The sequence below is a fragment of the Grammomys surdaster genome, unplaced genomic scaffold, assembly GCF_004785775.1.
Source record: "Grammomys surdaster isolate TR1022 unplaced genomic scaffold, NIH_TR_1.0 231, whole genome shotgun sequence".
Taxonomy (NCBI): Eukaryota; Metazoa; Chordata; class Mammalia; order Rodentia; family Muridae; genus Grammomys; species Grammomys surdaster.
The window spans coordinates 1,798,718-1,826,360 of NW_021604676.1; the positions used below are offsets into that span (position 1 = coordinate 1,798,718).

The 27,643-nt window shown below is 42.8% G+C and overlaps 1 protein-coding gene across 3 annotated transcripts in view; it reads left to right on the plus strand.

Moving 5' to 3' along the window:
- The first annotated feature begins 4,607 nt into the window (after positions 1-4,607).
- Fam214a (family with sequence similarity 214 member A) overlaps positions 4,608-27,643 on the plus strand; it is a 73,790-nt gene continuing 50,754 nt past the window's right edge. Inside the window, exons 1-2 of one of the 3 annotated variants that reach the window (XM_028773603.1) lie at positions 4,608-4,933; positions 5,361-5,477. In XM_028773603.1, coding sequence (XP_028629436.1) covers positions 5,462-5,477 — 16 coding nt within the window. In that variant the 5' untranslated portion in view covers positions 4,608-4,933; positions 5,361-5,461. Of the gene's footprint in view, positions 4,934-5,360; positions 5,478-27,091; positions 27,246-27,643 lie in introns of those variants that run through there. The other 2 variants (XR_003712203.1, XM_028773602.1) reach the window with 2 other exon arrangements.

The following is a 27,643-nucleotide window of genomic DNA, read 5'->3' on the forward strand; positions in this document are numbered from 1 at the left end:
ATCTATATCTATATCTATATCTATATCTATATCTATATCTATATCTACATATATATATATATATAGAGAGAGAGAGAGAGAGAGAAAACTATTTTGCTTATTAAAAGTAGGTGGTTAGGAGGCTAGAGGGATGGCTTAGTGGTTAAGTGTGTGTACTGCTCTTGCATAAGCCCCAAGTTAAATTCTTAGCACCTACATCGGGGCAGGTCACTACTGTCTGTAACTCAAGTTATAGAGAATCTGAGACCCTCTTCTGGCCTCTTGGGTACCTGCACTCACATGCACACCAACCCCTCACCCCGCTCCCCCGACCCCCAAGAAACACATAAAAATAAAACAAGCCTTTAAAAGAATACAGTTGGCACACCAAAAGAGTCTGTTCTGCCAAAGAATCTCTTTACACCCATGGTTAGTTCTGCTCTTTTCATAACAGCAAGACACCAGATCAGCCTATTGGTAAAGAAAACCTGGTACATACACGTTGCTTGGCCTCTATTCAGCCATGAAAGAAAAAGGAAATTTGCAGGAAAATGGAAGAAACTAAAAAGCCAATCAAATTATGTAATCCAGTTTCAAGACAACAGATGCAACACATATCTGTGCATGGCAGCCATGGAATGATAACCCACACTTGACCGCTGACTGCACAGATGTGCTCATACAACGCCATGGCACAGACAGCTCCCTGATAACCCACACTTGACCGCTGACTGCACAGATGTGCTCATACAACGCCATGGCACAGACACCTCCCATGGTTCAGTAAACCTACAAAATAATTAAAAGTTGCCATGGCTTTCATGTGTCTAGGTACTTCAGCCATTTCTGCAGGAGGAACTAGAGCCAGTTCTTACTTCCTAATACCTGTGGTCACAGAGAGTGGACAGTGTCACAGAAGGACAGACCAGCCAACCAGTGGGAGGGAGACATAGGATTGTTTATAGAAGCTGGTATCTTGGCTATGACTCTATAATCTTTACTTTTAGAAGGAAATAGGCTTAGTGAATTTAATGAATGACCAGAAACCATTTAGAAAAGACAGTTTACATTTTAGAGAGGAAACCCACAGAGTTTGGTCTGTCTGCTGTTAGTTACCCTGGAAGACTAGATTTAGCCATAGATTCTAATTAACATTTCATGTTTATTTCCATATACCTTATGATGAAAATATGCTACCAAATGTCCTATTTAAAAAAGTATATTTCTGGCACAGTGGCACATGACCTGTAATAACAGGACTCAGACACTGAGAAAAGAAATCTTGGGCTCTATGTCAGCCTGGGTTATGGAGCCAGACTCAGTCTCTAAGCAAACAAAGACAGTGTATTTGCATTTGACAGTTCTTTTGTTTTGTTTTTGTTTTTGTTTGTTTGTTTGTTTTTTCCGAGACAGGGTTTCTCTGTGTAGCCCTGACTGTCTTGGAACTCACTCTGTAGACCAGGCTGGCCTCGAACTCAGAAATCCGCCTGCCTCTGCCTCCCAAGTGCTGGGATTAAAGGCATGCGCCACCACTGCCCAGCTTATTTAATTCTTAACTATTCCTTCATGAGTGTCCTTTAGCTATAAATAATAGAATTACTTTTTAAAAAATTATTTTTATTTAATGCATATGGGATTTTGCCTGCATGTATAGCTGTCTATCACATGTGTGCCTGGTGCATAAGAAGGCTATGGAACTGGAATCACAGACAGCTTCCATGTAGGTGCTGGGAATTGAACCTGGATCCTGTGAAAGAGCAATCAGTACTCTTAACCATGTCTACAGTCCATAGAATTACTTAAAAAATAACTTATGTATATGAGTGCTCTACTGCAGAAAAGAGTATCAGATCCTTTTATAGATCATAAGCTACCATGTGGTTTCTGGGAATTAATTCCTGTCCTCTGCAATAGCAGACAGTTCTCTTAACTGCTGAACTATCTCTCCAGTCCCAGAATTCCTTTTGATATCCAGAGTTTCTTAACATTTTCAACTAGTTAACAATAACTTTTGCAGAATTAAAGGCTTCATTGTTTAGTGACCAATCTCTGGAATTCTAACCTCTTCATCCATGGCTAAGTTCCTGCCTGTGTCTTCTTTGTCTTCAGACCTCTTTCTTGCAGTGATAGGATCTCACTGCAGGTATGCATTCTATCATGGAACTCATCTCCAGCCCTTTCAAAAAAAACTTTATTTTGGTTTTAAAGATAGAATCTCAGCTGGATGTGGTGGCACATGCCTTTAATCCCAGCACTCTGGAGGCAGAAACAGGCAGATCTCTGTGAGTCAGAGGTCAGCCTTTCCTGGTCTACAGAGGAGGTTCCAGGACAACCAGAGCTATACAGTGAGATCCTCTCTTGAAAAACAAAGCACAAAACCTAACCAGACCAAAACAACAACAACAACAACAACAACAACAAAAATAGAATCTCACTCTGTGGCCTTGGTTGACCTGGAATTCATTGTGTAGTTCAGGCTAGTTTAGGCTAGTAACAAACTTACAGCTATCCTTCTGTCTCAAACCCTGAATGCTAGGATTACACATACTCACTGAATATTTTTCTATTCCTGCATATAATTATATTTATTATTGTGAAAGGTGTGTGTGTAGGTCAGAGAATAACTTGTGGGAGCCAGTCCTTTCTTCTACCATGTAGGTCCTAGAGCTGGGGTGACTGAATTCAGATCACCAGGCTTGGCAGCAAGCACCTTTTACCATCTAAGCCATTTTATCATCCCATTTTTCTGTTCTTTATACTTCTTACAAACTAAGCTGGGGATGGGGTGATGAATCACACCTCTTTCTGTCTCTTCATCTATATTCTACAACATTCTACATATTCTACAATAGCTGGTATCTGACTCCAGCTGTTGTGCTAAATTAAGTATCTCTGGTTATCTATGACTGTTCTGTATATCTCCCATTACCAAGGTTAACCAAAAGGGGATTGCAAAACATATCAAACTTTTGTTCCCTTTTGAACCACACAAGACATTATTAAATAGTACCCATGGGAAGTCTACCAGGAGTTAATGTTGGTAGCCATCACTATATCAAAAAACGCTTTCCATTGTCCAAAGGCCTACTTCCCACTGCCAGAACATCGCAGTGACTATAGTATTTGTCTGCTTAAACCAGCTTTGGAGCTAAAGTTAATAACTTTGGTTGTACGCTTTATTTTATTGTACATCTAGAAAATATCACCCTTTCACAACAGAAATTTCATATATATGATCTGAAGCAAAATAGTGATGATAATGACAATGATCATAGCTGAAGAGATGGTTCAGCAGCTAAAAGCGCTTGTAGAGGGGCTGTATTCAGTTCCCAGCTTATAACCATCTGTGACTCTAGTGCCAGGAGATCCGACGCCCTCTTCTGGCCTTTAGATGCACGGCATGCATGTAGTACACAGACAAACACACAAATACATACCCATACACATAAGTACCGTTATTTTATTTTTAGGGTCTTGTGCAGGCTGGGCAAGCACGCTACCACTGAGCAGAATCCCAAGCCTTCATTCATACACAAAAAATAAAATATTTAAGTCATCATCATCAACAACAACAATAGTAAATAAAATTGCCAATCTTGTGCTTTACAAAAACCGTGGGTTAAAAAAAAATCCTATCTCTAAAAAGTTAGAAACGGAAAACTATAGAGAGGCGTCAGCCACAGATCTTCTTAGTCCTTCACATTGTGATTCTCATATGCAAAAAAAAAAGCTCCTTAAAAAGTACAGTTTTTTTTCTAATGAAACTAGATCTTTAAAAAAAAGAAAAAGAAACTAGATCCTTGCAATTTTGTACTTCTTCATTTGTGTTTGCCTATAAACTGAGTGGCTAATAGCTGCAGCCCTTGTTGCTTTTTTTAGCTCCAGCAATTCTTGACATCTGTTTGTGTTTAAGTGATGACACAACATCAGAACACGCCGTGTCATCGTGTCACATTGTTATAGAACAACAAGAAAATTACAGCTCCCCAACAATAACATGGTGTCAGAAGTGTCCGCTTGGCGGTGAGTCAGTGCTCTAGAAGTTACGAGCTATTTTTAGCTCATCCCGTGCTTCTGAAGCTTGGATTCTTAAGTCCTACAGATGCGGAAAAATCTAGGGGTGCAATGGGAAGGGGCCTTCCTTGGTCCCCAAGTACCCTTCCCTGGTACGCATGGCTCCCCATCTTCCAGGCCAGGTCACATTAAACACGGATTCCATTGGGAAATTGCATGCATTTAGGGCTGGATTCCCGGCTCTTTTGCGCCGGGCCAGCATCCCTGTGGAGGCGTAGAAACTATAATTATCTTCCCGTCTGGGGTAAGCCCTAGGATGACATCTCCCAGGTGACCCCAGTGCACTCGGAGCGCAGTTCCATGGCTGCTTAGGCGCGCGGTGCAGGAGGTCCCTGCGGGTCGCCGGGTCCTCTGAGACCCTTGTCCTGGAAGACCGGTCCCCAATCTCCAACTCCAAGGCGCGCGGCGGCGTTGCCATAACAACCAGCGCGCGCAGCCCCGGCGGAGGAAGTGACGAGAGTGGGTTGGCTGTTGTTGGGACACGTGACCCGGGTAGTGTTTTGACAGGGCAAACAGTGAGAGAAAGAGTAGAGAGCGAGCGAACCAGGCGAGCAGGCAGCCGGGCCGGTGGATGCGCGGGGCGCTGCGTCTCGGCGTCTTGGCGGCCGCGGGGTCGCTGCTCACTGCGCTCGGGGAGGCGTGGCCCGGAGCACGGAGTGTGATGTGAGCGGCCGGGCGGCCGCAGAGAGCAGTGCCGGGAGGAGGAGCGAGGGGTCCCGGAGGGCGGCGAGCGGGCGGGCCATGGGAGCCGTTCCCGGGTGGGCAGAGCCACGCGTGGGTCGGCGCGCTGAGGACATGCCCAGACTCTGCTGCTGACCGGCTCCGGCTGGAACCCGGCTACTGAAGCCTCGGCGAGGCTAGCCAGAGGGGATCCCCGCAGGTGAGGCCCGGGGGACTGAGGGGGCTGCTGCGCCCTGGCCCCTGCGGAGGTGCCTCGGTGCCCGGAGGCTACTGGACCCAGGGCTGCCTTTGCTCCCGTGGCCCGACTCTTCCTCCTCCGTGTCTGTGCCTCCAGGGCATAAATAGATCCTGCTGGTGCTTCCGAGACGCTGTGTCAGAGGAGGACACCTTGGCCTGGAGAGCGCAGGGGCGGGGAACAGGGGTGCTAGGCCCGAGAACGCCGGGGGAGGCGGTGCACAGACTTGAGCTGCTTTTTTTTCCCCTTTCCTTCAGACCTGCCCAGGGTTCTGTCACCGCAGTCTGCACCAGGAAGAGGCCTAACTTAGTAGTTTTCTTGCAAGATCCGGGGGGTTAAGACCTGATTATTTCTTTTTCTTTATATTTTTATGTTTATTTTGATCTCTTAGCGTTTGGAAAACGAAGCAGAAGCGGTTGAGTCAGCTGTGTGCCGGTTGGAAGAACCCACACCTATGTTTTACACCACTTTGGGTGGAAATTGGATGCCAAAATGAAGCCAGAGCGAGGTAAATGATTTATTTAAGTGGGGCTTGAGTTGTGTTTTGTTTCTCTGTCTCCTTTTAGAGGCGTTAACCTAATTTTCCGCAGGATCAACCATTCCTGTGTCAGACGTGACGAACCGTCTCTGGGAAGATACCAGCCGCTGAGGAAAAAGATGGACTTATGGAATAGGTGTTTAGTTAAAGTCAGATGGAAGGACCTGTTCTTAGAGAGTGTTTGGCAGAATGGAGGTGTCAAGGGATGTGTTTATTAGTGGCCACAGGCTTAGTATTCTTTTTAGGTGCAGTTTTTCATTTTTTAGGTAAAGTCAATCCAACTTTAGAAAAGTTTGTCAACTTTTGAAACTTGAGTTTGAACTTGATAAAGAGTGTTATTTGTAGCCATTACCATGTTCATTTGCTGGGGTTTTTTGGTGTGTTTTGTTGTTGTTTGTTTATTTTATATATAGTGTTTCAGCACGTTGTTTAGGCTGGCCCAGAAGCCCCTAAAGGGGCTTTTACCCCCTTTTTACCCCCACGTGAAAATGTTGACATTATAGGCATGTGCCACTGTGGCCCTCATTGGTTCTGTGCTCTAAGTGAATTCCAATTGTCTCCAGAGCCCCCGCTTCAGTCGCTTATGGACAATTAGGGCCCAATTTTCCATTCTAAATCTGAATTTGCTAAAGGTTTGGTTTCTAAACCTGTGTTTGAGACAGGGTTTCTCTTTGTAACCTTGGCTGTCCTGGAATTCAATCTATATACAAGGCTGACATTGAACACACAGATCTACCTGCCTCTGACTCCCAAGTACAAAGATTAAAGGGGTGGGTTATCAAGCCCAGTTCTAAACCTATATTTTCAAGATTTAAAGAAAAATGTATATATCTTACCTCTCTCCCAACCCTGGCGTATATTTTGAATGAAAAAACAAACAAAGGTTGTCACAAGCCCAGGAGATAGCTCTGTAAGTAAAGGTGCCACCAAGCCTGATGATCTGAGTTCAAACCCTAGAACCTACAAGGTAAGAGAATCAACTGCTAAAAGTTGGCCTCTCACTTCGAGCCATGTGCATTTGCACACAGTGCACACACAGACCCAATAAGTGAGTATTTTAAAAATAATAATAATATCTTGAAAGGAGAAAGGGTATCACTACTACCCCAGGCTAGCCTACAGCTAGGATCCCTCCTGCCTCCGTCTCTTGGGTGCAGAGATTACAGGCATACAGCACCACAACAGCCTCATTTTGCTTTTCAAAGACTTCAAAGGAAGGTGTTCCTCAGCTGTCTGATTAAGAATAAGGACAACTCTGAGAAGTGTTTGATATGGTAGTGGTTAGGAGTGAGGACTTCTTTGTTTTGAGTTTGAGTCTAAGGTATTGTATAGGTGTCATTGTGTTTGGAAGGAAGGACTAGACAACAGCATTCATCCAAATCTGAGGTTTCAGGACTGGAAATAGTGATTTATCTACTGAGGTGGATTTACAAGAACCTATGCAATGAAATTTTACATATATATGCACACATATATATGTATATATATTTCTTTCTTTTCCTTTTTTTTTTTTTTTTTTTTGGTTTTTTCGAGACAGGGTTTCTCTGTGTAGCCCTGGCTGTCCTGGAACTCACTCTGTAGACCAGGCTGGCCTTGAACTCAGAAATCCACCTGCCTCTGCCTCCCAAGTGCTGGGATTAAAGGCGTGGGCCACACAATTTGTATTTCTAATCATTTTGAAATATATATTCAAATGTTTGTTTTTTCATTCAAAATATACGCCAGGGTTGGGAGAGAGGTAAGATATATACATTTTTCTTTAAATCTTGAAAATATAGGTTTAGAACTGGGCTTGATAACCCACCCCTTTAATCTTTGTACTTGGGAGTCAGAGGCAGGTAGATCTGTGTGTTCAAGGTCAGCCTTGTATATAGATTGAATTCCAGGACAGTGGAATTGGGCAGTGGTGGCACACGCCTTTAATCCCAGCACTTGGGAGGCAGAGGCAGGTGGATTTCTGAGTTCAAGGCCAGCCTGGTCTACAGAGTGAGTTCCAGGACAGCCAGGGCTATACAGAGAAACCTTGTCTCAAAAAACCAAACCAAAAAAAAAAAAAAAAAGAAATACAAATTGCCTAGTTAGACTATATCTTTCGGTCATAATGTCTATTAAAATACACTAGAAAGGAGTGGGAGAGAGCTATATTTAATTTCATGCTTTAAATTAGTTTCGAATGCTTTACTGTTAAGTAAAATGGGTTTGTGGTTAATGCCTGTGAAGTGCCATCAAGTGCATTGCCACTGAGAGGACTGCCTGTGGACCATGCTAAGTTTAGATTTTTAGATTACATCAGTGACTGGAAAAACTAGCTCTGAGGTCAGAAGCTGCATCTCAGAATAAACAAGCACATGAAATCAAAGTCACTGTTTGTCTTGGATTATTGTTAAAAAGTCGCTTTAGAGCCACAGCAGTTGAAAAACTAGGATTCACAGCAGAAACTTTAGAAAAGTTGTTTTATCTCAGGTAGAACTGTAACTAGGCAGTAAAAGGTTTAGTTATATACAGATACAAGTTAATAAGGAAAATAAACCCACTTGCCAAGATTCCCAGGGAAGTACAAGTGAGTTTCTTTCCCTTGGAAGACATTGCTTCCTTTATCATTCTCAGGTAAAAATGAAGTCATTCCAAGTCCAGCGTTGAGCTTTTATTTCATAGAAACATGAACTGTGTGATTCATGGATACTTTTTTTTTGGAACAAGATTCAGAGTTATTACAAATTCTTACTTAGCAAACTAATACAGAGACACTAAGTTTTTCAGATTTTTTTCATTACTATGTGCGACATGCTCTCGTATGGTTTTATTTAGCCCAGGCTAGTCTTCAGCTTACTTTATAGCTGAGGCTGGCATTGAAATCCTGATTCTTTTGCCTCTACTAGCCAAGTGCTGCCTTTTATTCTAGTAGAAAGAAAGAGAGGCCTGGAGAGGTGGCGCCAAAGCTCAGAGTACTTACTTGCTGCTCTTCCAGAGGAACTGAGGTCAGGTTCCAGCACCCACATAGGTTGGCTCACAACCATCTGTCACTCCAACTCCAGGGGATCTGAGGCCGTCTTCTGGCCATCATATGCACATACACACACACCCACTCACATAGCTGCACACATGAGTGTACATGCTTTTTTTGTTTTGTTTTGTTTTGTTTTTTGTTTTGAGACAGGGTTTCTCTGTGTAGCTCTGGCTGTCCTGGAACTCACTCTGTAGACCAGGCTGGCCTTGAACTCAGAAATCTGCCTGCCTCTGCCTCCCAAGTGCTGGGATTAAAGGCGTGCGCCGAGGCCACCACCACCCAGCTGTGTACATGCTTCTTAAGGGAAAAAAATGCTTACAATCCATACAGTCCAACCTGAGTTGATGACAAATGGGGCTGCTGAAAACTGCAGCTGTGTACCACATCAGGATCTAGAGAAGCTGGGTAAGTTTGTGATACTCTCTTGTTGTCTCTAACTTCAACCACTCCACGATTTCTTCCCTGTCTGTTTATATCTGATATCATGGCCCCTGTATTAGCAGTCTTTGTCAATGATAGACTTCTTGCTCCTTTAGTTTTTCTGCTTTTAGTCTGTGCCCTGGAGAACTCAATGATCCTGCCTGATACCAGGTTCTCTGTGAAATGAGAGTGAATGAGAGACTCTCAGATGCTCGTTCAAGAACTAGTAAAGTGTGTGTTTTAATGTAGGGACTTGAAACTCTTTGCTTAGTAGACTACAGCTGTATCCGCCCTTGTTTTTTGAGACAAGGTCACACTGGATAGCCTGCACTGCCCTGGAACTTGCTATAATGTTTGCTTAAGTAAGTGCACCAGGAGCCTCTTAGCCTATGTATGTAATTGGGTGTGGTGTTTGGTTGGCTAATAAAAACTGTTACGTGGGAATCACAGAAAAATCACAGTGCTTTTCATTTATCCTTTCATTTCATACCCTCTTTTTTTTTCTTCTTCATTTCCTGCTTTGTTTTTATCTTTTTAAAATCATTTATCTGTATGGATGTTTTGCTTGCCTGTGTGTCTGTGCATCGTATGTGTGCCTGGTGTCTACAGAGACCAGAAGATACTGAATTCCCTGGAACTGGAGTTAACCACAGTTGTGAGCCACCATGTGAGTGCTGGGAACTGAACCTGGTCCTTTCCAAGAGCAGCTATGCCCTGAGCCATGCCCTCAACCTTTTTTTTTTTTTTTTTTTTTAGAGCTAGGGAATAAGTCCAGGGCCTGTACACTCAGTGTCCTTGAGCTATGTACCCTATCACTGTGAGCCTTTTGGAGGGTGAAACAGGTGTGTTTTTAGAGTTGGGTGTAATGTTTCCTGTGTAAACTGAAACACAGTTTTAGGCAGAGGGCGTGACTATAGGCTTCAGCCTCGAGAGACTAATAGGATGATTTGGTCTCCAGCTATCTCAAAGCCAGTGCTCTACCAGAGACCAAACCATCCTATTACAGTCCTACAGTATTTAATTTTTTCTTTTCACGGTAATAATATTTTGAATTCGTGATTTCTTGATTTATTATAATGAACACGAGTGGCATGAGTAGCAAAAGACAAGATTCCTCTAGAAATTTGTCAAGTCTGCATCTCAGAATGTGCTAAAGAAGTTCCTTATATCAGCCACTCTTAACCTGTGGGTTGTAGGAAGTAGCAATGAAGTAATTTTCTGATTGAGGGTCATAACAACACGAGGAACCATATTAAAGGACTGCAGCGTTAGGAAGGTGGAGAGCCACTGCCTTACGTGGTGGGTATGCATAGTCAACTTTGCCTGTTAAGTAACTGGAAGTTGGAGGTTTTGTTTATACTCAATTAACATGTTACTGTGTAGCAAATGGCTACATTCCACATAGTCAATAGTATTTTCCCTTTTAAAATTTCAGACAGTTCATAACACTTCTTGGCTAATGCTGGCAACATGAGTCCTTGTTGTTAATTGCTAGTGTGCACTCTAGAGTCAGGACTGTGCCTCTTTTCCAGCTCACTGTATAATCTTCATCACATTCATTTCTGCTGTCTCCCACCTCAACTACACAGTGGTTGGCACGCAGTAAGACTAAGTACCTAACTTCATCTTGGTGAGTGTGCAGGTGCTGATATGTTGGTCAGTTGCAAACTACAACAGAGGTAAGAAAATAAGTGTGCAGTAGCCTAGTGCTAGCCTTACTCTTCCATTCATAACACCCAACCTGGGAAAGCTCAGGAATGTTCAGTAACCTCTTAATATATAGCTGTCCTGGAAAACATCCAGCCTCCGAAGGGATGCAGGACATAAATGTGTAGTTTATTTCCTTATGCCATCATCTGCTGTTACAACTAACTCAATAGCTGTCTGAGGAGTGGTGTGGTTAGAGTAGGCTTTCCTGGATTGTAGGTTTTTAAATGGCACTACCTGCTGAGGTCAGCTGGGTGGCTGCAGAGGGTGAGCTCTTCCACCTTGGGCTCAAGGATGTGCAACTTGGGATCTGACCTCAGTTATACAAATATGGATATGGGGTGTCTGGTGTCTCTTGGGAAGTCTTTCAAATGTGACCTTTGTATAGAAGTTATTAAATCATATTCCCACATGCTACAAACATAAAGTATCTTAATTTTGTCTATTTTAAGTAACTGTTTTGGGTTACAGAAACTTGTTAAAGACAAACTTCAATTATCAATAAATCAATTATTTAAATATACTGTGTTTCCATTCATACTTAAACATTTTTTTTAGATCATGTCTGATGCTTGAGTGAGAACTATTAGTGTAAAACTTGATCTACAAACAAGATGTTGAATAGTTGGATATTTTTAAAGTCAAAATGGGAGGAATGTGCTGTCTCTCCTGTTATCATTTTACAAATTTTGTTATTAGCCTTTGTATTGCCATGACTTTAGACCTTATGTACATACAAGCAGTCCTTTTATCTTCAAATGATAGTCTACAGGTAGCTGAAATAAAAGGAAGCCATGAGTAGGACTGGACATTGTGGCAGGGGAATCAGGTGCATTCCTTTTGTGGCACGAACGGTTCATCGTTGGCCTGTGTAAATCAAGCAGCAGAAATGACAGCTGCTGGAAGAAGCGAGCTATTGGCTGTGTTAACCGCAGCAGTCTTTGGCTTGCTCCCAGCGGGAGGTAATACTGGTATTAATGACAGCTGATAGTCGGGCCTTCCATGCAGAGACCCTGTTGTGTGTCTTTTCCAGATATAACTCAGTCTCTGCACAGCTACTCAAGCACAGAGCTGTTAGCACTGCTGTGTGGATGAGTGAAGTGATTCACAGAGGATTTTAGTTTCTTACACAAGGTGTCCAGATCGTTAAAAAAAGTGAGCCCCACTTGAAAGTGTGTTCAAGTGTGTGCTCCCAGCCTCGCTGTGACTGATTTACATCGCAGTACCCTAACTTAATTGTTGGGGGAAATAGGCTTGAAGGAACCTGGCTATCATGCCTGAGAACCTGCATTTCATCCCTAAGACCCACTTGGTGAAGGAAGAGACCAGACACAGGCCTCTCTCATACAACACACCACAAACAAACAAACAAACAAACAAACAAACGTAAAAGTGGGCTAGGGAGAGCAGCAACAGTTCTTCCTGCGCTTCATGACTCGACGCTGCCTGTCCTCCTGCCTCCAGCATCTTCACAGTGGGCTTTTTAATAAATAGTACCTTGGCTTAGAGTTACCCTGAAGATGAACTAAGTTAACACATAATGTGCTCGGAGCAGCAGCTGCCCCTTAGTGCACATGCAAATGTGAGCTGCTGTTGCTGCTTTTGGCCATTTTCAAAGGGAGAAGCCAATCACTTAGAGAAAGCCGGGAGAGCGAAACAAAGGCAGCGATTCAGCTTCTGCTTCTCCGCCGAGGTGATCTGAGTTAAGAGCCGGCCACCCTGTCAGGCTGTCACACACTTATGCTGATGAGCCTTGACACATCAGGCGCTGTCAAATAATTGCTGGCTTGATGTGACTTCTGAGTCTGGGATAGTAAAGGGGTGGACCGAGAAGTACCCTGTGTTTCTGCTTGTCATCCACTGAAAAGGAAGTGATTTAGTGGACTGAACACTGTCATTTCTCTGTCCAATGAGGGAAAAAAATCTGCAGGTAGACGAGAAACTAATGTAAATGTGCAATGAATGACTTAAAATTTCATTTATCTTAAAATAGTGACAAATCCATGTGGTTTGAGCATATTATGTAAACAAGTACAGAAGAAATTTAGTTGTTTAAGTAAATAACGTTTACAATTGTCCATTTTTTGTTTTGTTTGTCTGTTTGATTCTTGAGACACAGTCTTACTTTATGTCTCAGGTTAGCCTCGAGCTTGGAGCAGGCCTCTTGTCTCAGCGTCTGTAGTGCCTGCTGCACAGGTACACACCACATCGAACTTCGCTTAGCCTTTGGTCCCTCATCTTTGGATCCAATCATGGCAGTGTCTTGCTTCCTTCCTTTGAAGCTGAGACCTTTTTGAAGTGAGAACCCTAAACTAAGCACCTCCTGGTGTTATGTATGTGTGGTGAAAGGGAAATCACCATTCCTGGAAAGGTACTGCCTTTCTTTGCAGGTAATTCTGTCTTCTCTGAGATGGGTTAAGCCGGGGCAGGTCAGAATTGAACACAGAATGCCAATTCACACATCTCTTAGCACTCTGGAGGCTGAGGCACAAGGTTGTCACAAGTTCAAGGCCAGGTTACAGAATTTGTTCCAAGCCAGTCTGGACTTCAGAGTAAGACATTGTGTCCAAAGGAACAAAAGCACACTACAAAATCAGGGTAGTTCCATGATGATATCTGAGTTTCCTGTTGGGCTGACTGGGTAAAGATGCCAATTCTTAACTCAAACATTAGACCCACAGCCGCATAAGATGCCTACACTCCAGGGGTGAGTTTTATTGCAGAAGGTACTCATCAGAAATAACACAACAAGCCTAGGTCACATCTTTTTCTTTACACCCAGTGCCAGTGGCCACGTTGTTGGATTTCAGTTATCACTCAGGATCTTAGATCCACTCTTCCTTTTATCCAAAAAGCCCTTCTCTCCAGAATCCCATGGTGCTCCTTGTTTTTCTCTTTCTAGACTGGGATGTCTTTTTTTTTCTTTTTTTGTCTTTCAGAAAGGTTTCTTCCTTGACTAATGTTCTCAACTCACATTAGCTATTGCTGCTGATATATCTGTTACACTGGATGTCTCCTGATACTCTGTGCCAGCACTCTGTTCCTTTGCTAGCATTTACCAAACCTTGTAATTAGTTACCGTTTTTTCCTTGTTTGCTGTGTGTTGCTACGTGAGGCCTCAGCTGTGCTCCCTGGTTCATCAGTGTAGACGGCAGGCGTGTTGGAGGTGTGCACCATGTACTTAACATACATCTGTCAGTGAATGAATGAATGAATGAATGAATGAATGGCTAATACACATCAATGTGAAAGAAATGGACGCAAGAGAAGGTCGTTGTCATTAACATTAAGTAAAATTCTTCCAGTTTAGGTATTTGTTTGATTATGACTTCTAGGCTGTTATCACAGCTTTGTGCTTGATTCTTTCAAATCCATTTAAAATCATCTGCACATTCCAAGACTGGGGGCAGTGTCTCATGTCCTCCCTATAGACTGGGGTTACCAGATGTGTCATTGTGCACAGTTGTATGCAGTGCTAGAGATCAGACCCAGGGCTGCTTGCATGTGAGTTAGGCAAGCAATCTTCCAATTGGACCATATCCCCAGCCCAGCATTTTCCTATTGAAGAAAATGTGTGTGTGTGTGTGTGTGTGTGTGTGTTGTAAAGTCTAGTCAGACTGAAATAAAACACTTTAAAATAAGACGCAGGCAAAAGCTGCTTGGTATCAGCGGTCTCCAGGTTATAGGATTAACAGGTCATCCACAGACAGATATTCAGAGGACCCTCTGATCGCTGACTCCATGCTCAGTTTATTCCTGTTGCTGTCTGAGGAGGGAGGGAGGGTGTGAACTGGTGAACTTCCCATTTATAAGCACAAGAAGACAGGGATCAGGATAGAGGAGTAAGAAAAAGACTCAGAATTTAGAGCTGAGATTAGGGGATGACCCGTCACTTACTGGGTTTTGTGACCTGGGTCAAGCTCCAAACCTGTTTACTCATCAAGAAAATGGTTGGCTCAGTCCTGATTCTGAGCTCAGGTGAAAAGGATGTGACAAAGGGCTCTGTAAGGTATGGAATGCTATAAATACTCCCAGTTTACCCTGAGGGTAGGAATGTTCCTAAGTAGGAGCTGAGGGCCCAGTGTTCCCCAGCGGTCAGGTGCTTCACTCTCCTAAGAGCAATTCACACATTTTAGAAAATGAGTTACTCCCCATTCCCTGACTCAAGTTATGCCTAGTGTAGAGTCATTTGGGTATAAATGCATACCTAGTTATATTTTTTTCATTTTTAAGGTTTGAGACAATGCCTTATTTAGCCACCGGGGCTCACCTTGAACTATTTTTACAGCCTTTACAGGTAGGACTTGGCCTTTGCCTCAGCCTCTGAAGTAGCTAGAGGTAAATGGGCCTGCATCACAGGCCTGGCTTGGTTAGGTGGTTCTCCAGGAGTATTAAACTGTGGCCCTCATTTACTCAGGCCAACTGGACCCCTCCTTAGCTGTGGAGTATAATGTAACAGGAGTTAAGGACCTGAAAATTCTATGATCAAACCTGGATTGAAATTCTAATGTCAAGGGCTGGAGAGATGGCTCAGTGGTCAAGAGCAGTTGCTACGCTTGCAGAAGACCTGGGTTCAAGTCTTAGCACCCACATGGTGACTCAATTATTGGTAACTGAGGCACTCACATGGTATACATGGCATACATAGATGTAACATATACATGGTATGTATGTACACAGTATATGCATGGTATGTATGTACACAGTATATGCATGGTATGTATGTACACAGTATATACATGGTATGTATGTACACAGTATATACATGGTATGTATGTACACAATATATACATGGTATGTATGTACACACACACACCTATGTATTCTAAAGTCAGCATTTGCCAGAACAAAATGACCTTGAGACACATTATCTGTCTGAGTAACAGTTCTTGCTCTAACACTGTCAACCTGAAGACTTTTGGAAAGCGAGCTGAGAATGTGGCAATGGCAGGAAGCATATGCCTCACACAGGCAGGGGTGTGGCTTAGCCCACTTGGCCCATGGGTTTCAAGACCCAGCTCATGTATGATTCAGGAAGAGATTTAGGGTAAGCTCTCAGTTTTTGCTTTTTCTCAGCTGATTTGAGGAATTGAGTATTTCAGACCTCTATTATAAAAACGACTTTTAACAGGAACAAGAGGTCAACAGACCTGATGTCATGCAAACTAGAAGTTGAACTGTGCAGTATTTAGGGCAGATGCCACAGGAAAGGGGAAGTAGTTAACTTGGGCGCATCCAGCTGTTCTGAGTGGTGACAATGAGGTTAGAGAAACAATAGTGCAGAGAGGTTGGCAGAGTGATGGGCATAGGAACTTTTGTAGAAAATACAAAATGATGAACTATTGGCAATACTTGACAGCCTTACCTAGGGTTCCACAGGATGTGGACAGCTCTTCTTACTGTCTAAGCCCAGAATTGAGACTTGTTCCGTGGAGCTGTGAGTAATAGACAATGTCATTTAAATACTCTGTGGGGGAGAGAAAGACACAGAACATCAAGGGGGATTTCTATGTATCATTTTGTAATGTGTTAGCTTTGTAAGAAAATCAGATACTCTGATGTCAGTTTTGATTGTTTTGTTTTGTTTTTTGTCTTTTAAATGGGGCTATTTATTCCTATAAGGTTATTTGTAGAATGAATGAAATTATATGATAAAAAGAACTGTATATGCATCAAAAACTAAGTAGGGCGCTTTTTATTCTTTTCGTTTGCTTTTATTTATTTATTTTTTAAAGCAGGAGCTTAGCAAATAGTCCAGGTTGGCCCTGAACTTTGAACTCAAAGCTATCATACTGCGTCTATCTCCAGAGTGTTGGCATTACAGGCGTCACCACCACAGCCGGCACAGGAGCTATTCTTCAGTGTCTAAGCGTTTATGTTTCTGTGTCACCTGTGCTTCCCCCAGACGTACAAACAATGAACTCAAGGCAGTGGGTGTCTAGTGAGGAAAAGTCCAGAAGCGTGGAGGCCAGCTCAGCAAGTGATTTGATACAGACAACTGTTACCCAAGAATGGGAGCACATGCAAAGGGTACCCAATTGCTGGAGTCTCAGGGAGTTTCCCTCAAGGTCATAACAAAGGAAGAAACACACACACACACAGAGGACAAATTCTGCCTTCCCTAGTTGTGGAATTCAGAATTGCTGTGGAATGAATTTGGATTTTTGTGGCATTGGTTTAATGTTAACACACATATCCATCTGTAAAATCCCAAATGATTAGGAATCCCTTTAGTGTTTTGAGGTCTGCTGAGAAAAGTTAGGGTTACAAAGATAAAGTGTGTGTGTTTTGGCAGAATCTACCACTCTGTCCTGTAGTTGTTTATCTTGCAGCAGCTTGTAGTCATCTGAAAAGAGCTGATAGCTGGGTGAGTGTCTGAGCTGTGTCTCTGTCAAAGTGCATTGGCACGATTGATTGCAGCTGGGGAAGTGGATTTACAAGCATGGATGATCTTTAAGAAGACACAGCAGCTGTGTTGAGCCTTAAAAGACATGGATGATTTGTATAGATGGACATTTTTCACAACAGTTATGGATTGAGAACATTGTGAGGAGAGAATTTCGATGTAGAGGTTTGAATGAGCATGGTCCCCTCAGGGAGTGGCGCTACTTGAAAGGATTAAGAGGTATAGCTTTGGAGGAAGTATGTCACTGGGGTTATGCTGTGAGGTTTCTAACTCTCAAGCCAGGCCTAGTGACTCTCTCTTCTTGCTATGGATCCGAGTATAGAACTCTCAGGTATCTCTCCATTACCCTGTCTTTCTGAGTGCTGCCATGTTTCCTGCTATGACAGGAATGTACTAAACACTCTGAACTGTAATCCAGCCCCAATTTTCAGAGTTGCTGTGCTCATAGTGTCTCTTCACATCAACAGATCACTGATTAAGACAAGGTAGAAGGCACACTCTTGGACTCGGCTAATTTAAGAGTGGAAGAGATTGACTTTTTCAATAAGGACTTTGGACTTAAACTGTTTGACAGTGGGCAATAGTAAGTACTTTGGGATGACTACAGAGAATTTTCTAGAAGAATAGTTGGATTTTCTTTCTTTAATTTAGGTGTAAGTAAGCCAAGGGGCATTACTCTCTGACAGCCTTGAAATCATGTTTTAGATCTCAGGATTATGTTGTGACCTGTGCTTATGAAAATTACTCAGCACTACCCTTTGCTCTTGGCTAAATTCTTTCTCCTCTTTTGTTCTATGTTTTGTTTCATCCTTTGTCTACGAACAGGTAGGGTTAGTATTCTCTATTCTGAAGGTTCTTGGAACTGCTTGTGTGGTGTACAGTCCTAATAATCCTATTGTCTGCTATTTTATGCTGTTCTTGTTAGACCAGTGAGCTGCACTATTATTTTGAAGTAGCTACAGGTTCTGACGTGTGAGGGAGAAATATATCTGCTAAGGTGTGAAGGTTAGAGGTTCATTTTCCTGTTCTAGACAGTTGCTTGAAGAAGCTAAATAAATGCTGTGGAATTAGATACCACATCCTGCAGCTTCCTGTGAGCCCTGAGCATGGAGGTTCCTGCAGCATGGCTAAGCTTTCCTGGCTATGTGGAGGAGAGGACCAATGTGCATCTCTTTCCTTCCCCAACCACAGACATGGTCTCACAACATAATTTTAAGAAAGGAAAGCTGGTGGACAGCAGGTGAGTCTTGTTTAGGGTAGGAAAAGCACAAAGGAAGAACTCTGAGGTTTGGAGTCTTAGTTCTCTGTCTAGTCTGTGTGACTAGTCACCACCTTCTTCAGTCATAATCTTCCTCATCTGATGCTTAGATGAGATGACTTCAGGGTGTTCGTCTAGGTTCAATGTCCCTTTATTAATAACTCCTTTCTCAAATGTTGTTTCCCTGTACATATCTACTGAGAAGTTGGGAAGGATCTAGCCAGACTTTTGAGAAAGTGTGTTCTCATCTTAGTAATGGCTAATGACTATACAGAGTGAATGCTGGTCCCAGAGCTGTACTTTGCTTGTCAGCTAACCTTAAAAGATATATAATATCTTTCTGCTAACTCAGGTTGTGGAGTTCAGGTGTCTACCAGGCATTCTGAATGGCTCAGGTCAGAACGAAAGCTGCAGGTTATATACATAATGGCACAGAGTAAATTCTTTTAGCATCTCAGGCTCTAAAGTGATTCTGTTACTCTGAAATTACTTTCAGAGCCATTTAGTTGCTAAAAAGCAGAGTGGGAAAGGCTTGTAGAGAATTCTGAGGCTCTTTAACCTCTGCAGTTAAGAAAACTAGGCTTGGGCCAGCAGTGGTGATGCCCGTCTTTAATCCCAGCACACTGGAGGCAGAAGCTGGCAGATCTCTGTAGTTCAAGGTCAGCCTGGTCTATACAGTGAGTTCCAAAACAGGCAGTAAGGCAAGAAGGAGGACAGGCAGATGACAGACAACGAGGCTTAGAGAAAAGAAGTAACTTGTCCACCTATAAAAGTTGGTCTCAGATTTCCTGCCTGCTCAGCAGTTTTTGGAGGACCTGTGAACAGGGCTGTTGTAGCCGTCAGTTGAAGTGAGCTGTGGGAAGAATTTAGTCTATAACTTGATTCTAAATCATTTGCAGGGCTGTTGTCTGTTGCTGTGAATTCTAGTATGTCTTTAATACATAGGCTGAACACAAATTCCGGGTGTCCTGAAGGAAACCTACAAAGGCCAAGCGAGAAGCTGAGATCAGAGAGAAAGTGGTTAAGACCTCTGAGAAAGAGCACAGGACAAGAGGGAGGGAGCTGTGAAGGAAGGGAGCAGAGCGTTCAGGGCAATGGCCCTGAGTTTAGAAAGAGCCTGGAGTCTTAGTACTGGAAGGAAGACCAGGTACTGTCTCCTCGATTGAGGTTTTATTCCAAGGGAAGAGGGGACATCAATCCCCTTGGCTGTGTTCCTCCCTCCTACTACAGAATTGGCTTTGTATAATGTTTATAAACAACACTCACATGCCTATTGCTTACCTAAGCAACAACAGCACCTTGACATGAGTACTTTTGCTTCCTTTAGACAGGAATAGGCAAGATGCAGTAAGGTCTTTTGGTTTGGTTTGGTTTGGTTTGGTTTGGTTTGGTTTGGTTTGGTTATGTTTTGAAAGGATCTCACATAGCCCAGCTTGGCCTTGAACTCCCTACATTGCTGAGAATAACCTTGAACTCCTGATTTTCTTAAGTCCCAGGATTATAGTCATAGCTGGCTGTGCTTGGATGTTCATATGGTACTTTAAAAAATAAAACTTGAAAATATTAGCATACCTTTACAAAGTATATTCAAATAATTTAGAGCTGGGTAGTTGACATTGCTGCCTGAGACAACACTCTTCACAATGCCAGAGTCACTTGTCAGTCTTCCTACATGGAGTGGTGGCTAGTGTTTACTTCTTCCTTATTTATTTAAAAAAAAAATGGAACCGGGCAGTGGTGGTGCACACCTTTAATCCCAGCACTTGGGAGGCAGAGGCAGGTGGATTTCTGAGTTCAAGGCCAGCCTGGTCTACATAGTGAGTTCCAGAACAGCCAAGGGCTACACAGAGAAACCCTGTCTCAAAAAAAAACAACAATGGAGCTGATTGTCATAGTGGCTAATGGCATTTTCCATTCTTGCAGAGGACCTAATTTTGGTTCCCAGCACCTATGTCAGGAGGCTCATAGCCACCTATAATTTCAACTCCTGGGGATCTGGTACCTTCCTCTGGCCTCTGAGGGCATCCACACTACACACACATACATAAAAGAAAAATAAATATTTTTATGACAGCTTTGATTTCTTCATAGCTTTTCTGAATATTAATTCCAGTGCCTGCTCTGTGTGTGCTTTTTAGTTAGTTAACTAAATAATTTAGTGCAGAACTGGCCAGTGCTGGGGACAGAGCCCAGGGCCTTGTTCATGCCTTGATAGTTACTATTATGTTGTGTCCCTGTCCCTTTGTGTAACCCAGGCTACCCTTAAACTGCTTGTCCAGTCTTCCTACCTCAGAGTTTCTAATGCTGGGATGATGAGTGTGTACCACCTCATTGGGCTGAGTAATTCTGCAGACCTGCTTTTCTTATCAGACGTCTGCTAAAATTCTCCAGAACTTAATTAATGTACAGAATCTGTCACTGATGCCAGTCCCTGTTAATAGAGAGGGCAGGATACACATCGGTGTCAGGCATAGGGCTTGGCATTGTCAGTCACCAACTGCCTTAGTTTCTTTACTCAACTTCTTAATCTCCAAAATGCTGCTGTCTCACAGAATTGCAGTTGCTTAAAGAACAGGTGGGCTGAAGAAATGACTCAGAGGTTAGGAACACTGGCTGTTCTTCCAGAGGTCCTGAGTTCAATTTCTGACAACCACATGGTGGCTCACAACCATCTGTAATGGGATCAGATGGCCTCTTTTGGTGTGTCTGAAGACAGTGACAGTGTACTCACATACATAAACTAAATAAATCTTAAAAAAGAAAAAAAAAGAACAGGTAATTATGGACTCTTTTATCTCCACGGAAAAACTTTCAGGAAAACATCGAATTATCAGAATAAAAAAATGTTTATTGGTTCTAAATTTTTACAGTTGACTTTAAAGTAGCGTGCTTTGCAATGACAGGGCATTAGAAAAATCCCAAAACACAACCTTGAGGAAGCAAAAGGAGTCCATGTGCATCTCAACACATGCTTTATGTAATAGTGCTGAGATTAACCACTTGTAGGGTATTAAAATGAATTCTTATACCTGATCTTAATGCTTATTAATATGTGACTAATGTATGTGCAGATATTATTAGACAATGTTTGTCCAGTAGCTTAGATTAAAATAACCCCCGTTCTAGCTCATTTTAAACAATGTAGTATGAATGGTGCCAAAAGAACCAACTAGAACATTTTCTTCTCTCCAAGATCTTAGGTTTGTAAACAAGGCTCTGGAGATGCTCTGCGAGGCTCTGCTACTGCAGCCCATCTAGGTCATTGTAACCCAGACTTCAACACAGAGGAGGTTGCCAGTTAGGTCTCTTTGGGTCTTATGATTCATATAAAAATGTGTTTGGCTCTTAATAGCAAAGCCCTCTGGGGCTCTTTGGCCACCCAACCCATCAGCAAAAACAAGCATCTACATGGGGGAGGAACTGAATGTGACTTGCACCTTGATTTATCCCTAGGCTGTCCCTACAGCATAATAATTCTCTTCTTAATTTTCAGAAAGGCTTAGCTATTTTTATAATTGTTAACTGTTAAATTTTAACTATCTTGTCTTTCTTGAAACTTAATTATTAAGATGTTAAATGTGACACTGTTTAAGAAACATAAAAATTAAGACTAGAGACGATTGGTAGTCAGGATCAGCTCCATCCCTTTGTTATTTATCTGTGTTATTTGGCGCGTGTGTGTGTGTGTGTGTGTGTGTGTGAGTGCGTGTGTGTGAGTGTGTGTGAGTGTGTGTGTGAGTGTGTGTGTGAGTGTGTGTGTGAGTGTGTGAGTGTGTGTGTATGTGTGTGAGTGTGTGTGAGTGTGTGTGTGAGTGTGTGTGTGAGTGTGTGTGTGAGTGTGTGAGTGTGTGTGAGTGTGAGTGTGTGTGAGTGTGTGTGAGTGTGTGTGAGTGTGAGTGTGTGAGTGTGAGTGTGTGTGTGAGTGTGAGTGTGTGTGAGTGTGTGTGTGTGTGAGTGTGTGTGTGTGAGAGTGTGTGTGTGCGCATGAAACACACATGTGGGGAGGTGTTGGAAGAAGACCTCTGGATTCTTTTATTATAGCATGAACCTCATTGTATCCAAAGGTAAAGAAACTTAAAAATCCTTTGGTTCTGGGAATCCAGCCAAGGGCATTGTACAATCACTGACCCTACTATGGAGCTGTGTCTCCTTGGCCAAGAAGAGACTTTCATTCTTGAATTGCTTGAAAGTCAAGGACTAGGCTAGATGGTTTGTGGCATTAAAGAAATCACTATTCCTACCTTATAAATAGATGAGCACAGGTAGGTTTGCTAGGACAGCATGTAAGTGGAAACTTTCCAAACCCTGAGAGCGAGCACCTGCCCTAAGTGATCTTCCCAGGAGTGAGGTTGGAGTCTGTATGAAGGTGTCTGCACTTCCGTACCTGGACTTCCTGTCTCAGAAGTCCACTGTGTGAAGTGCTGCCTAGTTGTGTAGCACCTTGCCAATCTTACACTTTTGTCTTGTTTGCCCTTCACCGTACACTCTTGGAGCATCTCAAAGCCGCACCTAATTCACAAGCCCACTGACAGCCGCAGCGTCTAAGTCTTGAGTCTCAGCTCTTCACTCAGTGTCCATTCTAACTAGCTCCACTTCCCTTGGGTTGAGTGAGTGATCTCTGTCAAGAAGGGGCAAAGGGGGTTCTCCAGCCCAAGCCTTTTGTTGTCCACCTCATGGTCTTGCTGTAGCTACATCAAGGCTCCCTGCTTTCCTGTGTCAGGAATGGAGTTTTAAAGATAGATTGTTGGTTTGTTTTTGTTTTGTATTTATCCCCCTTTTAGCACAGGCCCTGGCATGAGCTGGGAGCATCCTGCTGCTGAGGTGCATGCCAGATTTGCTGTGTAGTGGGCCGTGGTGGTAAATCCTGGTTAGTAAATAGAAAACTTCAGTGTGGACTTTTTGTATCTAAATATTGTTCTTGTGTGAGGCTATATTTGCTTTCTGAATGGAGAGAGATATATACATATGTATATGTATATATGAGAATGTATATATATGAATGTTTAGATATATGAATGTATAGATATATGAACATATATATGAACACACACACACACACATATATATATATACATATATATATATATAGAGAGAGAGAGAGAGAAAAACATTGGTCCAGCCTGGTAGTACAGGCTTGTAATCCTAGCTGTTTACCATGAGGAAGGAGTAGCCCATGTACAAGGTCTGCCTGTGTGGTATAGGTATACAGAATCCAGGGTTAGGGTAGGTAGCATTTGGAGACCCTGTCTAAAAATAAACAAGTAAAAAGAAGGCCAAGCAGGTATGGTGTTGAGCAACTGTAATCCCAGCACCTGTGAGACTGAGGCCAGAGGGGCACTGAAAGCTCAAGGCACCACCTTGGCTACAAGTGAGTTTGAGGCCAGCCAGAGTTACATAGGGGAGGGGGGCACAAACTACAGATTCAGTTCAGTCCCCTCTCTCTGTCTGACTGTCTTGACTGACTGTCTTTCTCTCCCTTACACACAGCTTCTGGTCAGGACAGCTTTGTCTAAGCTCCTACATTAGATATAGGAAGAAGTGCATTTGAACCCTAGTTCTGCCCACTTGACTCTGGGTACTTAGGCAGGTAACAAGCTAGTTTTCTTAGGTGTTGGGTAACAACTGCCTTTGGGTGAGAGGAGGTTGTTATACAACCAATTGGGTGGTAACCCCTATGTAGTGGTTCCCTATATGTGTATATACATGATAGTTACTGAACATACCCACGTTGCTTAGCAGGTATCTTTGAAAGGCCCTTTTTGTCCAGGAAATATCAAAGCATGCATCTACAGTATCTTATGAGTTATTTCTGCTAGCAGGAAGCATAGATAATTTAAAGCAGTTGGCTTTTGAAGTTCTCGAATTTTCTATTTGGAACAAACACATTGTTTTAAAAACCATTATAAAAGATGCGCTTTCCTGTCAGTCTCCTTGCGTCGGGATAACAGAAGTATCTTCCTGAACTGGACCATATACAGTGCATAGTAATGGGGGTGGGCAGAGACCTAAGGACAGCAGCCAGCCTTGTGTGTCTAGACTCTTGGCTTATGGTTGATGTTGTGCCGTTGTCTAATACCCATCACAGCCTTGTTTACTAAAATTTACAAGGACTCCTTCAGAAAGAGGTAAGGTACTGTTCACAGTGTCCTGGAAACCAGCAGCAGCACAGGGGAAGCATTTTGCTAAATAAATTTCTTGGTTGTTTTCATTTTTCAAGGTAGTACACTTCTTGGAAACAGTTATTAATTTATAATTATTCTGACTAAATAAATTTAATATATTTTCTGAGTTCAACCTTTTTTCTTGTTTAGAATGTATGTATGTATGTATGTTTTTATGTATGCATTTTTTGTAGTTTTTTGAGACAGGATATCTCTATGTAGTTCTGACTGTCATAGAACTCTCTCTGTAGACCAGGGTGGTCTCAAATTCAGAGGTCCTTCTTCCTCTGCCTCCCAAGGGCTCAACCAGCTAGTTTTTTTTATTTTGTTTTGTTGGGCACTTTGTTTGTTTGTTTGTTTGTTTTATTTTAAGCAGAGTCTCACAATGTAGCCTAGGCTACTCAAAATCTGATTCCTCCATCCCCACCCTCCTAGGTGTCTACTGCACCTAACTTAGGAATTCTTTCTTTATACCGTTGATCCATACTGTACTATCAGTAAGCACCCGGGAGTACTAGCTGTTAATTACAGTGCTTGGCAGCTGTAGCTGAAGGGAACTGTTCCCAGTTCACCTAGGAGTTATAGTATTGTTTTATTTCCAAGGCAGAGAGTCTCACTGCATAACCCAAGATGACCTAGATATTATAATTCTCCTGCCTCAGCCTCTGGGATGCTAACATAACAGTTGTGTTCTACCGTGCTCAGCTGGATTTTATGTGGTTCTTTTATTTTTTGAAAGATAGGAAAGAGTTAATTTTGAAATACAAATTTATTAATCCAGATTTTTAATGCCTTTCCCTTAGATGAGCCAGTTTTCTTATTTGAGCAGTGAAAATAATACCTTAATTCATTTGTGTTCTATTCATCTCCATAAGTTTTGGAATAAAATTAAATTACGTGGGATTTAATTGGGCATGTTGCTGGGCGAGCAGTTGTAACACAGATGTGAGGCTGCCATTTGAAGGGTGTGCAGTGTGTCGGAGGAGACCCTTTAAAGCAGTGGTTTGTCAGCAGCTGTTTTCAGTCTAGCTCCAGCACTCAGAAGGGTCCTGAGACGAGCCTTACATCAGGGACTGTTGTAAGATAAGGAGGCTTTAGTGACTTGGTTTCTATCTCCTACGCATTAGTAACTAGAAGATTCATGGTTTGGTCTGACTTTAAAACACTGCCTTCTCTTCAGTGGCATTCCTGAGTTACCTGTGTCGTAGGCTCATTCTGTGTTCCCAAGCACATCTCTATCTCATCCCTCAGGAAAGCTGGGAGCTCTCCCACTGCCTAATAGAGGAGCCAGTGAGAGGGCTCCATTTAACTCTTTGTTTGTGTTTACTTACATGTTACAAACCCCTGGGATCTGACTGCTTCCTTGGGGTAGTAATCTTGTGGATTCTGGGCTGTTATGAAACTGCTGTGCTGTTTGTAGCCTCTCATGTAAAAATAGCCTGTGGTGCTCCTGCGGTGCTTAGTAGCCAGGATTTCCATCATGCTCCACTCCCCCGACCCAGGACACTTGATAAACAAAGCTCTGAGTAACAAGCAGATTGCAGTGGCTGCTCTGCCGGCCTCTCAGCTGCCACCAAGAGCTCACATGAAAGGGAGGTTCCACTGCGTTAACATGCAGAGCCCCTTGTTCTGGTTGATGAGATGTTCAGAAAAGCATTTCTGAAGTAAGAACCGTTTGTGAGCCTTCCTGTTTATCTCTTAATACCTGAATTGAGTCTCCCAGGCAGTTTATAGGGGTTTGAGATATGGCTTAGTGACAGTGATTGCCTAGCAAACATAAGGCCCTAGGATCAATTATCAATACCACTAATTTTTTTTTTTTTAAAGCAGCTAAACAGCTTTACAGGCTGGGGAGGTGGTTTTGCTGTTGGTGTTCACAGAGATGATGTGGACCAGCAAACATGAAACCTCAATGATTTCAATACCTTCCCAGATCCGGGTAATTTTAAGATAAAAGTAAATGAATTTAGGTTATGAGTCTTGTTCCATGTAACAAGAGAGCTGATGGAAATTCATACCTCTATCCTACACTCTCAGGGTCACTAGACAGCTTGTAGCTTCTCCTTTTTGAATCTTACTCTTTGACCACTTAACCTGTTCTTACTCTGGGACTCATGGGATCAGCAAGACAGGCCCTGCTAGTACCTCCCTAGAGGTGCCTTCCTAGGAGTGTGCTGCTGGAGTTATAGTACGCAGGTCCATGCTCTGTTCACATGGTTCCATATTTCTGTATTTGCATGTTGTTTGAGGGTTTCACTTGAGTGGGAGCCTGATTTACTTGAAATAGGAGGTAAGGAATGCTTCCCCTTACTTCCCTGCTTTGTCCTGGGTTTTATGTGCAACGCTAACAGAGATCAATTTTATCTTACACACTTCTGGTCTTTTAAGAGTGATTAGAAGTACACGTGTTGGGGCCCCGTGTTGGAAGTCTTGGTCATTGTCAGTTCACTGTTCTTTCCTTTCAAGTTCCCTAAACACAGCTGAGTTTTTAAGAGGAGCAAAGAAAACATGACAATGCTGCCAAATAGACAGGAAGCCGAGCAAGCTAGCCGACCCAGGAGTGAGGCCGAGCACAGCCCCGCGTCCAATCAGCTGAGTGCACTGTTGCTATGTGCGTCCTACTCTCTGCCTTTGTGAGAAGCCTGCATGGGGAAGCGCAGCACCCAGCGCTAGCTCCGCTCCGCTCGCTTGCTTTCCCTCCTCGGCTGACAGTGTAGCAGCTGACAGCCAGAGGCTTCCAGTATGGTTTTCAGTGGGAACAAAGGGCTCCGCAGACAAGGTGTGTAACGAGATGTTTCCAGCGGCTTTGTTGTTGTCCCGTTTGGGGTGGTTGTTGACTGTACTGCTGGTTTACATGGATTTGTAGTAAACAGGTCGAGGGCTATGATTGGACTTTGAGAGTCATGGGACATAGGGAATCGTCCTTTGCTTCAGATAGCCTGTTTTTTTTTGGAACAGCATTGCCTGAAGGATTATTAAAATGCTAATCTGAACAATGAGTGGGAAGAAAAGAAAACAGATAGAGTGTGCTCACTTTAATGAGGAAAACGTGATAGAAATGAGGGTACTGAGGAGGGAGTGTGGTTAGCCAGAAGTGTTGCTGTGTGCACAGAAGAGATTTTAAAACAAAAGCTGCCAGAAAATGTTTTGGAAATCTGTTATATATGTTTAGTTGAA